Below are 13,810 nucleotides of genomic sequence, written 5' to 3' on the forward strand. Positions count from 1 at the left end.
ACACATACATACAAATCATCTTTCCACATATGTTCACGTAACCAAATGTTCACAATGTATACTAAAGTCTCTTTTGCATAATCACATGTCTACAGGTACATACGCAAACTTGTATGATAACTTAAGCATATATATATATATATATATATATATATATATATATATATATATATATATATATAATAAAAAAAAATATATATATATATCCAAACACAAGCTGATACATGTATATATGTGCATAAAAATGGCTCCTAAGTTTAGCATAAAAGCAACTAATAATCATCTACATAAATGAAAAAAGCTTATAGATATATTTCAGTTACTCAAGGAGGCGTCACTGCGTTTGGACAAATCCATACACGCTACAAATATACATGTATATATATAGAAAGGTACAGATATAAATACATATACAGATAGATATAAATGATATAGGTATATAAAGATATATGTTGGTACACTGACATACATGAATACATAATATATATACTGTATATATATATATATACATACAAGCTCTTGATCTTTCACCTACTCAGGCGCAACTACTCTTTCTCCTCGTCACTGTTGCTACACTTTCTCGCACTCAGTGCTCCTACTGGCTTCTCCTACACAGTGTTCCTACCTGGCTCCTGGGACAGTGCTCCTGCTCCTTCTCCTAAAACAGTGCTCTCCTAGTCCTATTCTCTGTCCTACTCGGTGCTCCTATTTGTCCTACTGTGTACTTCTCCTTACCTCGTTTTTCTTCTCTCTCTCCTCTCCTCTCTCTTTCTCTATAGCTTAGACTCTTCCAATCTAGGGGATTATTCAACACATGTTTTATATATACACACACACACACACATTATATCTTCCAATCTTGGGGATTATTCAACACATGTTTTTTATACACACACACACACACACACATTATATCTTCCAATCTAGGGGATTATTCAACACATGTTTTATACACACACACACACACATTATATCTTCCAATCTAGGGGATTATTCAACACATGTTTTATATATATACAAACACACACACACACTATATCTTCCAATCTAGGGGATTATTCAACACATGTTTTTTACACACACACACACACACACACACACATTATATCTTCCAATCTAGGGCATTATTCAACACATGTTTTATACACACACACACACACATTATATCTTCCAATCTAGGGGATTATTCAACACATGTTTTTTTATACACACACACACACACACACACATACATATATATAATTACAAAACGTACATATTACAAGGCATGTAACTACACTAAGAAATTCACTCAACCCAACAAAAACCTGAAACTTCTTTCATCAAAAAAGGAAACTACACAAAGTTACAGTAACATTTCGCAGAAGAAAAAAAAAACCAACAACAAAACAAACTTGTCACTGATCATCTATGGACAGAGAAAGACAGAGAGACAGAGAAAGAGGAGAGGAGAGACAGAGAGAGAGACAGAGACAGAGGAGAGGCAGAGAGAGAGAGAAGAAGAGACACAGAGAGAGAGAGAGAGAGAGAGAGAGAGAGAGAGGAAAGAGAGACACACACACACACACACACACACAGAGGAGAGAGAGAGAAAGAGAGAGAGAGAGAGGAGAGGCAGAGAGAGAGAGAGAGAGAGAGGGGAGAGAGAGAGAGAGAGAGAGAGAGAGAGGGGAGAGAGAGGGGCAGAGAAAGAGGAGAGAGAGAGAGAGAAGAGAGAGAGACAGAGAGAGAGAGAGAGAGAGAGAGAGAGAGGAAAGAGAGAGACACACACACACACACACACACACACACAGAGGAGAGAGAGAGAAAGAGAGAGAGAGAGAGGAGAGGCAGAGAGAGAGAGAGAGAGAGAGAGAGGGGAGAGAGAGAGAGAGAGAGAGAGAGAGAGAGGGGAGAGAGAGGGGCAGAGAAAGAGGAGAGAGAGAGAGAGAGAAGAGAGAGAGACAGAGAGAGGAGAGAGAGAGAGAGAGAGAGAGAGAGAGAGATACACAGAGAGGAGGTACAGAGAGGCAGAGAGAGAGACAGAGAGAGGAGAGAGAGAGAGGAGACACAGAGAGAGAGAGAGACATACACAGAGAGAGAGGAGAGAGAGAGAGAGAGAAGAGGTACAGAGAGACAGAGAGAGAGAGAGGAGAGGCAGAGAGAGAGACAGAGAGAGGAGAGACACAGAGAGGAGAGATAGAGAGAGAGGGGGGAGAGAGAGAGAGAGCGACTGAGAGGAGAGGAGAGGAGAGGAGAGGAGAGAGACAGACAGAGAGAGAACTGCCCTTTTGTATGTGTCATCTGTGTGTAATTCCTCATGAAAAAATCATGATTCCTCAGCAATACACATATATATAGTTCTTATATCATTCCATGTAAATCATTAAGATGTCACAACAATTTACAAAGTTCTACACAAATTCACACACAGACACAGACACGCACAATGACCTAAACAAGATCTGTAACACATCAGAATTCAACTGAACTGACCATTTTCCATGGCCATACCACAACCTTTTTTCTTGTTTTTTTTTAGAAAAGTGCCATCATCAATTCAATGGTAAAATCAAAGGACTCATAGCCCTTTTACAACCATCATCAAAAAAAAAGAAAGAAAAAGAAAAACAGAAAAAATAAACAGCACAAACAAAAAAAAAACCCAGCTAGTTAAAAATTAGAATCATATCTTACCTGGAACAGTATTCATATCAGATTCAAACCACACACACACACACACACACACGCACACGCACACATATATCCCCAACCCCCATCCCTCACCCCCTCCGCCACCCCACCCCCCCACCCCTCCTGATTCCAATTATAAATAAACGTTTTTTTTTTAGGACATCACCTTGAAGTTAATGCTGCTGTCGTCCACCACCAGAGCACTCAGAGAGGGGACGTAGACCCCGCCGTAACTCTCGCCGGTGATGAAGAACTCGTTGCCCGTGAAGCTGGGGAAGGCCTGGAAAAAGTGCTTGAGGGCCAGGTAGTTGTCGTGGGCCACCTGTGTAATGTTCAGTTCACAGTTCAGTTTCGGTAGCTCAAGGAGGCGTCACTGCGTTCGGACAAATCCATATACGCTACACCACAGATGCCTGACCAGCAGCAGCGTAACCCAACGCGCTTAGTCAGGTCTTGAGGAAAAAAAAAAAAAAAAAAAAATATATATATATATAGATAAGCTTACATAAATAAATAAATAAATAATAATTATGATATAAAATAGTAGTAATGAAAATAATAATAAAATAATAATAATAATAATTCAGTTCAAATGAATGGAGAGAGTTACCATGCTTTACTATTTGTTAGTCTTTTCATCTCCTGGCCTCATTATTTGTTAATTTCCAGTTGAAAAACCACCGTGGCAACCATGTGTTTGTTCTGTACTGTCCATGTGTTCTGTGTGGCTTGTTCAGGATTAAAGAGGCTATGCCAGTCTTGAATAAAAGTGTTTGCACATTTCTTCTGCCTTTGCTGCTGTGTGCACATGTCAAATGATCGGTATAAGGACAGGCCCGGCGCTTTCTTTTTTTTTGAGGAAGTGTCTGGGTTTGTTCCAATGTACCCTTTATTTACCTGTGTGCTAGCTGAATCGGTAGCGTAAGCAGCACTGACTTAAAAGTTGTGTACCTTGTGAATGGAGAGACTTACCACGCTTTACTATTTGTTAATTACTTCAGTTCAGTTACTCAAGAAGGCATCACAGCAGCTGGACAAATCCAATCACCGTATCTGCAAAGCGGATGCCTGTCCAGCGTAACCCGACGTGCTTAGTTTCAGTTTCAGTTTCTCAAGGTGTCACTGCATTCGGACAATTCCATACACGCTACACCAAATCTGCTGGGCAGATGCCTGACCAGCAGCATAACCCAACGCGCTTAGTCAGACCTTGAGTGCATGCAAATATTTGTGTACATAAATGTGAGAGTGGATTTCTCCTCATGGATTTTGCCGGAAGACAACACTCTCGTTGCCATGGTTTCTTTTTCAGTGCGCCAAGTGTATGCTGCGCACAGCACGTTGGTTTATTGTCACACCCGAACAACCAGACGTTCAGTTTGATTTTCCAGTCAAACGTGGGCGAAAAGGCGAGAGCGGGATCTGAACCCAGACCCTCACGGACTCTCTGTATTGGCAGATGAGCGTCTTAACCATTCTGTCAACTTCCTCCACTGAGACAAAGTGAAAGATGAAGACATACAGACAGACAGAGCAGGCGGTGACATCAAACCACAAATCTGGCCAGCTACTACTGTACTGGGCCACGTAGATGATGATAGAGCTACACTACAGCTGTCAGGCCTAAGTCAGGCAAAAAACACACAAAAAAAAAAAACCTGAAAGAAAAGAAAGGTTATGGAAATAAATAAATAGATAAGTCATCAAATCAACAAATAGATAAACCAGAATAAATAAGTAAATACATCAAAGAATAAAATAAAATAAATAAGCAAATAGATAATGTAATAAAACGAAATGTCAAAAAGAAAGAAAAAGAAAGACATTTAATTATAATTAATAAACTAACAAGCAAATGTAAATAAACATGCACACATGCACACATACATGCACAACAGATATGCAACAAATGTGCAGTCTCACGGATATGAAAGCACAGTTCAGCTGACGATTAACAATCCTGACCAATGGGGAAAAAGGTTTACAATCATTAATACCATGTAACATTTCTCTCTACTCTCTCTCTATCTCTCTCATACACACACATGCACACATACACACTTGTAACACACGCACACACATACACTCTCTCTCTCTCAAACACACACCTGCACCACCCACACGCACCCACATCCACCCACCCCCTCTTTCTCGCACACAAACACACACACACACACACACCCTCTCTATCTCACACACACACACACAACAAAATTCACAACTGTACACACACATGTGCACATATGTAACACACATACATATATATGTGGACACTTGTAAACATGCACAAACACACACACCCTCTCTCTTTCTCACACACACACACACACACACACACACACACACACACAGATCCACAATGCTCCACCCCAATACCAACCACAAGCACACAGGTAGCGTACACACCAAGTCATCGTTGGTGGTGTAGTTCCCGTCGTCAGAGTAAGAGTAGCCTACCCCAGCTGGTGCCTCCAGGTACAGCATGTTGGCCACCTGACATGACACACTCAAAGGTTTAACTCTTTCACCACCAAACTCCTGTGTGAAAAAACACAATGCTCTCTCAGACATCTCAGTCACACTCACAGGCTTCGGTGATGCCACAAACTTAAAGGGTTTAACTCTTTCAACCCCAAGTTTCTGTGTGAAAAACACTTCCCAGCGTCACATGATTTCGACACAATGCTCTCTCAGACATCTCAGTCAAAGGCTTCGGTTATGCCACAAACTTAAAGGGTTTAACTCTTTCAACACCAAGTTTCTGTGTGAAAAATACTCCCCAACTTCAAACAATTAAGACACAATGCTCTCTCAGACATCTCAGTCAAAGGCTTCGGTTATGCCACAAACTTAAAGGGTTTAACTCTTTCAACACCAAGTTTCTGTGTGAAAAATACTCCCCAACTTCAAGCAATTAAGACACAATGCTCTCTCAGACATCTCAGTCACACACACAGGCTTCGGTGATGCCACAAACTTAAAGGTTTAACTCTTTCAATGCCAAGTTTCTGTGTGAAAAAGACTCCCCAACTTCAAACAATTTAGACACAATGCTCTCTCAGATATCTCAGTCAAAGGCTTCAGTTCTGCCGCAAACTTAAAGGTTTAACTCTTTCAATGCCAAGTTTCTGTGTGAAAAACACTCCCTGACGTCAAACAATTTAGACACAATGCTCTCTCAGACATTTCAGTCAAAGGCTTCAGTTCTGCCTTAAACTTAAAGGTTTAACTCTTTCAATGCCAAGTTTCTGTGTGAAAAATACACCCCGACGTCAAACAATTTAGACACAATGCTCTCTCAGACATCTCAGTCACACACACAGGCTTCGGTGATGCCACAAACTTAAAGGGTTTAACTCTTTCAAAGCCATGTTTCTGTGTGAAAAACACTCCCTGACGTCAAACAATTTAGACACAATGCTCTCTCAGTCATCTCAGTCAAAGGCTACAGTTCTGCCATAAACTTAAAGGTTTAACTCTTTCAATGCCAAGTTTCTGTGTGAAAAATACTCCCCAATTTCAAACAATTTAGACACAATGCTCTCTCAGTCATCTCAGTCAAAGGCTTCAGTTCTGCCATAAACTTAAAGGTTTAACTCTTTCAACACCAAGTTTCTGTGTGAAAAACACTCCCCATCATCAAATAATTTAGACACAATGCTCTCTCAGACATCTCAGTCACACACACAGGCTTCGGTGATGCCACAAACTTAAAGGTTTAACTCTTTCAACACCAAGTTTCTGTGTGAAAAATACTCCCCGACGTCAAACAATTTCGACACAATGCTCTCTCAGACATCTCAGTCAAAGGCTTCAGTTCTGCCACAAACTTAAAGGTTTAACTCTTTCAATGCCAAGTTTCTGTGTGAAAAACACTCCCCGACGTCAAACAATTAAGACACAATGCTATCTCAGACATCTCAGTCACACACACAGGCTTCGGTTATGCCACAAACTTAAAGGTTTAACTCTTTCAATGCCAAGTTTCTGTGTGAAAAACACTCCCTGACATCAAACAATTTAGACACAATGCTCTCTCAGTCATCTCAGTCAAAAGCTTCATGTCTGCCACAAACTTAAAGGTTTAACTCTTTCAATGCCAAGTTTCTGTGTGAAAAAGACTCCCCAACTTCAAACAATTTAGACACAATGCTCTCTCAGATATCTCAGTCACACTCACAGGCTTCGGTGATGCCACAAACTTAAAGGTTTAACTCTTTCAACGCCATGTTTCTGTGTGAAAAACACTCCCTGACTTCAAACAATTTAGACACAATGCTCTCTCAGACATCTCAGTCAAAGGCTTCAGTTCTGCCATAAACTTAAAGGTTTAACTCTTTCAATGCCAAGTTTCTGTGTGAAAAACACTCCCCGACTTCAAACAATTTAGACACAATGCTCTCTCAGACATCTCAGTCACACACACAGGCTTCGGTTATGCCACAAACTTAAAGGTTTAACTCTTTCAACACCAAGTTTCTGTGTGAAAAACACTCCCCATCATCAAATAATTTAGATCTATACAATGCTCTCTCAGTCATCTCAGTCAGTGACTTGTAAAGACACACTTTCATGGAGCAAGGCTTCGTAAGCTCACAGTCAAAAACATCAATGTTCCCAGTGACTTGAAATGACATTGTATCACACTTTTTGTCACAACAGATTTCTCTGTATGAAATTTGGGCTGAGCGCATCACAAAACTGACAGCGCCACCTTTTTTTTCTGCCTGCAGTTTTATTTGTTTTTTCATCAAAGTGGATTTTTCTGCAGAATTTTGCCAGGGACAACCCTTCAGTTGCCGTAGGTTCTTTTACGTGCGCTAAATGTATGCTGCACACGGGACCGCGGTTTATTATCTCATCCAAATGACTAGCGTCCAGACCACCACTCAATGTCTAGTACTAGTAGTGGAGGGGGAGAAAATACTGGCAACTGCCGGTGTGATTCGAACCAGTTCGCTCAGATTCTCTCGCTTCCAATCCTAGGGGGACGCGTTACCTCTTGGCCAACACTGCATACTTTCATGCAGTAACTAGAGTAAGGCTTCATCAACCCAAATAAAACAAGAGAGGCAAGGCCTTCAAGATTCACTTGTGATATGTATTGAGTATAATTTCAAAATGTAATGTTTAAGATGAGAAAGATCAGTTTAAAGCAAATTAAGTCCCCTAGCATTAATTACAGAGTAATTTCCCTTTTTTACTATCTGCGCCAAAACGTTTGCAAAATAAACAAAACTTCCATGCTTAGCAAAAGAACTTCCTTTTGAACAAAAAAGTGATAATAATGACTGCTCTTGTTGTTGGGTCAGAATATCAGATCAAAGTGCCAAGTTTAGAGAATACAAAAAATATAAATATAACAGTAAATGCAGTTTGCATATAATTAGGCTTCATTTAAAAAAAATGTTGAGCCCATCCCAGAGGTGCAATATTGTTTTAAACAAGATGACTGGAAAGAACTGAAGTTTTCCCATTTTTATGCCTAATTTGGTGTTAACTGACAAAGTATTTGCAGAGAAAATGTCAATGTTAAAGTTTACCACGGACACACAGACACACACACACACAGACAACCGAACACCGGGTTAAAACATAGACTCACTTTGTTTACACAAGTGAGTAAAAAACACATCAATGTATCCAGTCACTTGTAATGACACACTTTCGTGCGGTGAGACTTCATCAACTCACACTCATAGTCAAAAAATTTTTTTTACACTCCCCCAAAGAAAACACTAAACAATATTTCCAAAGGTTTCCCAGACCTTTCCCCACACCAGAATGAAAGAACTTCTTCTTCTTCTTCTTTGTTCGTGGGCTGCAACTCCCACGTTCACTCGTATATACACGAGTGGGCTTTTATGTGTATGACCGTTTTTACCCCGCCATGTACTAGGCAGCCATACTCCGCTTTCGGGGGGGTGTGCATGCTGGGTATGTTCTTGTTTCCATAACCCACCGAACGCTGACATGGATTACAAGATCTTTAACGTGGGTATTTGTATATGCACCTATCTAGATCTCGATCTATAGATCCCTCTCTCTAAAGATATACATACATACATACATACATACATACATACATACACACACACACACACACACACACACACATATATATATATATATATATATATATATATATATATATATATATATGTAGACAGTGAGAGAGAGACTGAAACAGAGACACACAGAGAGGGAGAGAGAAAGAGAGAGAGGGAGAGAGAAAGAGAGAGAGAGAGAGTTCTCTAGAGAGAGACAGAGACACAAAGACAGAGAGAAAGAGATCTACACACACAGACCTAAAGGCTAAACACTCATACATAATATCATGTTATTGCAATGGGCATACACACACACACGCACACACACACACAAACTCAACCACACACACACAATCTCATCACATACAAACACAACACACACTCACATAGACACACACACACAACATACATAGACACACACACACACACACACCCCCCCCCCCTCCAGCCCCCACCCCCAGCCTCTCTCCGCCCCCCTACCACACACACACCCACCAGGTTCCAGCTGAAGGGGTTGTCCAGTAGTGTGACGCCATCGTCCTGAACGCGGAAGGGGCCATGCTCCGTCAGAAAGCCCAGATCCGAACTGCAACCCGGGCCCCCGTTCAGCCACAGCACCACGGGGTCCGTCGCCGGGTTGTTCTGAGACTCCACAAACCTGTCGCAGTGAGTAAGGAGTCGATACAGCAAGTAGTCATTCAGATGAGATGATAAACCGAGGTCCCGTGTGCAGGATGCACTTCGTGCACATAAAAGAACCCACGGCAACAAAAGGGTTGTCTCTAGCAAAATTCTGCAGAAAAATCCACTTTGATAGGGAAAATGAATAAAACTGCACGCTCGCAAAAAGTAAAAAAAAAAAGCCCGAATTTCACACAGAGAAATCTGTTGTGACAAAAAAGAGAAATACCAATACAAATAAAAGTATTGATGTGGGCTACAAAGACGGCAAATGTATGGTTCTGGACAAGGACTGAAAAAGGAGGAAAAAAAAACAAAGAAAGAAAAAAAAAGAAAAAAAAAAAGAGGTGGATTCATTAGTTCTGGGCCTCCACCAACCCAGGGACAGCTGTCAGCGTGGGGTTCGATCCTACAACCTCAGATTCTCTCACTTCCTTGGTGGACATGTTCACCACCACAAGGCCGCTACTCCCAAGTTCTACAGACATGTGCAGCCTGTAATGGTGTAAAATAGAACTGTGCAGTCAGCAAAGCACTTAACTGTAGATCTAGCCATCAGCCCAGTCTGTATATAATGTGCATGCTCTGTGTGTGTGTGTGTGTGTGTGTGTGTGTGTGCGTGTGTGTGTGTGTGTGCATGCATGCGCACCTTCCGATTCATTTCATGTTTGTAACTCTCATGTACTATCCCACACCCCACCCCCAATATTCCTTGTGACCCCGATACACTTCGAAATAAAGACATAGTCTATTCTGTTCTAAATCAAATGATATATTTTTTTTTAAAGATTCTCCACATTACCAGTAATGCAGTTTCTTGCTGCCAGAGGCTGGCAGGTAACCGGAATACTGCTTGAAACTGGGCTGCTTCTTCAGTCCTGGCAGAGACAGGATCTCATCTCCAGCTGGTGCGTCCGGCGTAACGGTCGTTCCGGGTGTTGCTGTTGCTGCAGAGAAAAGCAGCAGTAGGCAGCTTGCCCACAGCAACGACGACACGTGCGTCATTATTCTCCTGGTCTGGCGGTGAACGAAGGCGGACAGCGACTGTGGTGAAGAACACTTTGTGGAGGTCACTGAAACAGTAGTAGTAGTAGTCTTCAGTTTAACGTCTTCCACTTTAAGTGATATTAGACAAAAAAAAAAAAAAAAAAGGGGGTGGGGGGGGGGGGTGGGGGGTTGGAGGGCGGAGCGTGGAGCGTGGAGGGGGGGAACGGTATTGGGCAGAGGGTGATGAATGATGTGTGTGTATGTGTGTGTGCGCATATGTGTGTATGTGTGTGTGTGTGAGTGGGGGAATTGGGGGGGGGGGGGAAGATACAGCGCATTGGAAAAAAATAAGACATTAAAAGGGGAGACATAGGCACAATATAGAAGGAAACGCTAACATCAAACAACTGTAACAACTATAACAAATGTCCAATTGGACTATGCAGCAAACCTTCTGCAACAGCAGATAACATCTTGAAATTGTCAAAAATACATTCAAAAGAATTTTCCGAGAAGTCTGGTAAAAACAATTTCAGACTCTGACATTCAAAGAGTATGTGTTTGCTTGAAATAGATTCTCCACATATGCATTTAACATCTCTGCTGAACTTCACTGAAACAGTATCTGTGCACATGTGCATATATATGCAAGTGCATTTGTTTGTGTGTGTGTGTGAAGTGTCCGTTTTATCATGTGTATTTGTTTTTCTGGCTGTGGTGTTGTTTTGTTCTTTCTGTCTTCTTTCTTATTTTACTATTATTATTATTATTTATTTTATTTTTTTTACTTAGCAGTAGTAGTGGTAATGGTACTACTACTAATACTACCTATACTACCACTGCTACTACTACTACTAGTACTACTACTAATAATAGAGGGGGGAAAATTAAAAGAAAAAAAAGAAGAAAGTGGAAAATGGTCACATAAAGTTCAGTCTGTCAAAGAGACATCACTGTGTTCGGACAGATCCACACACACACACACACACACATATATATATATAATTATGCTACACCACAGTCATCTGTTAGGCAGATTCTTGATCAGTAGCATAACCGAATGCACCTTGGCCTTGAATACATGCGCATGATCTACCTACCTACCTACCTATCTACCTACCTACCTATCTATATATCTAACCATATATATATATATATATATATATATATATATATATATATTCTTCTAGAGAATCTTGCCAGAGGACAACACTGATAAATGTTGCCATGGGTTCTTTTCCAGTGCACAAAGTGTGTGCTGCACATGGCACCTCACTTTATCGTCTCCTTCCAATGACTGGATGCCCAGTTTGATTTTTCACAGTCAAACTTGGTGTAAAGTTAGTAGGTACTATCTAAGCTGGAGCTGAGCTGCCTAACAGAAAAGAGTAGAAATGGTTTAACAGTCTTCAGGCTGGTGTCGGGTTCTTGTAGTGTAGTTTATTGTCTCAAGCATGCACTCTACGGGAGCAGTCATTATTTCTAATCTACAATGAGGGAGCCACGGAAGGCTCATTATCTTACACTTGGGTGAGACTAGGATTCAAACCCACACCCTCACGGACATTTGAGTGGATTGGCAGGTAAGCATCTAAATCATTCTTCCACCTACCTCCTTAGTAATGTTCAAGGCAATTTGTGGGTGAAATAGGAACATTCTGAAGTTCATGAATCTCTTCTTGAGGTATCTGTTTCTCAGTAAATCAGTGTTTAAGAATCAGTGACTGTGTGTATTATATCACACTATGTGGGTAATGTGGGGGAGAGATGGGGCAAGGGTAAAGCTGGTGGTGGAGGGGCTGTGTGTGTGTGTTTGTGTGTGTGTGTGTGTGTGTGTGTGTGTGTGTGTGTGTGCGCGTACGTGCGTGCGTGTGTGTGTGTGTGTGTGTGTGTGTGTGTGTGTGTGCGAGAGAGAAAGAGAGAGAGTGTGTGTGTGTGGTGTATGTGTATAAAATGTGTCTATGTGTGTGTATGCATATATGTCTTAATTTATGGTTGTACCTGTAATATTTTGTGTTTGACTTAACTCTTCTTCCTTTATAGTTTATTGCCATGAAACCGATAAGTAAAAGACAATTACACACATGGAAGTGGTTTTTATTTTCAACAATCTTCGCCTTCTAATAAGCTACTTGGTTTTAGATTATTGTCTAATATCTTTTGGATGATCATATTTCTGATCTGATAGTTGAGTAGACAGACTGCTGCATAAACATAATCAGACTGAACATAATATGCATATCCAGAAACAATGAACATGTACAGATCTATAAAATGGAATTCAACTTCAACAAATGTACATAATATATATATATATATATATATATATATATATATATATATATATATATATACTGCACAGTCTTTCTTGTTATGAAATTGTAGACCCAGTACCTAACTCTGTGTGTGTGTGTGTGTGTGTGTGTGTGTGTGTGTGTGTTTGTTTACAAGTGTGTGTGTATGTTTACAAGTGTGTGTGTGTTTACAAGTGTGTGCGTGTTTGTGTGTGGTGCATTGCATGTTGCGATGTGTGTGTGTGTGTGTGTGTGTGTGTGTTGGGACGATCGAGTACCGCAAGGGGGTGGGGTGAATCAAGGGCGTAAACTGTCAATGCTAACGTTCGTTTGACTCTTGTATACAATGAAACTCGACCTATGGTCTTTCCTTCTAGTGAAGAAAAATAAAATAAGAAGAATCAAATACATTATTCCATTAATCAATATATACATACCAAATGCTATACAAATGCTGCATTTGAATTTTTTTATGGAAAAAGGGACAAAATGTAATCATGATTGCTGGCCTTGTCGAAAGCATTGACGGGAAGTTAAAAATAAAAACGATCATCGCTGCGACTAACAAAGGTGGTTATCTTCAAGTTACACCATTTCTTCGCAGTCGAAACTCCGAACATGCACAGAAAAAAATAACAGCAATGTTGTCAGTTACTAAATAATACTCGCTGTGAAGCGAAATTCGGCTTACCTCCAAACTTTTCGCAGCCAAATTACCTGTGCGTGCTGTAGCGAGCGAGTGGCTTGCTCTTGTAGGAAACAGCCGGAAAGTTGATGACACAAGCGAGTCACGTGACTTATCACATGTCTCACATCACGTGATAGTCTGCGTCGTCGGGGCAAGGGGGTGAGGAAGTGGTTGCAATGACGATTTTTTTCCCCCCATGACTCCTTTGAGTCATAGATCGAGAAACAATGTGACAGGATGGAAATATGGTGACAGTAATAGTCCGATGATTATGCAGTGCGAAGTGCATGGGGTTCTCCAGTTTAACGACCGTTCACATGGTTGTTGGGAGGATTGTGGGCGGGGAGGGGAGGGGGGCGGGTTAGTGAGTGTGATGTTTTGGGCCGGGCACCGGGTTCAGTTAAGGTGAGGGCAGGGAATGTGGGTGGGTAGGTGTG

General features: G+C 41.0%; 1 protein-coding gene across 1 annotated transcript in view; it reads right to left on the bottom strand.

Moving 5' to 3' along the window:
- Positions 1 to 13,469, bottom strand: part of LOC143277694 (lysosomal protective protein-like) — a 43,158-nt gene extending 29,689 nt beyond the window's left edge. The window contains exons 1-5 of the mRNA XM_076582614.1: positions 13,377 to 13,469; positions 10,207 to 10,477; positions 9,219 to 9,381; positions 5,080 to 5,166; positions 2,840 to 2,995 (exon numbers count right to left, since the gene is read on the bottom strand). Coding sequence (XP_076438729.1) covers positions 2,840 to 2,995; positions 5,080 to 5,166; positions 9,219 to 9,381; positions 10,207 to 10,409 — 609 coding nt within the window. The 5' untranslated portion in view covers positions 10,410 to 10,477; positions 13,377 to 13,469. The remainder of the gene's footprint in view (positions 1 to 2,839; positions 2,996 to 5,079; positions 5,167 to 9,218; positions 9,382 to 10,206; positions 10,478 to 13,376) is intronic.
- Positions 13,470 to 13,810: the final 341 nt, after the last annotated feature.

This window comes from Babylonia areolata, chromosome 34 (assembly GCF_041734735.1).
Source record: "Babylonia areolata isolate BAREFJ2019XMU chromosome 34, ASM4173473v1, whole genome shotgun sequence".
Classification (NCBI taxonomy): Eukaryota; Metazoa; Mollusca; class Gastropoda; order Neogastropoda; family Buccinidae; genus Babylonia; species Babylonia areolata.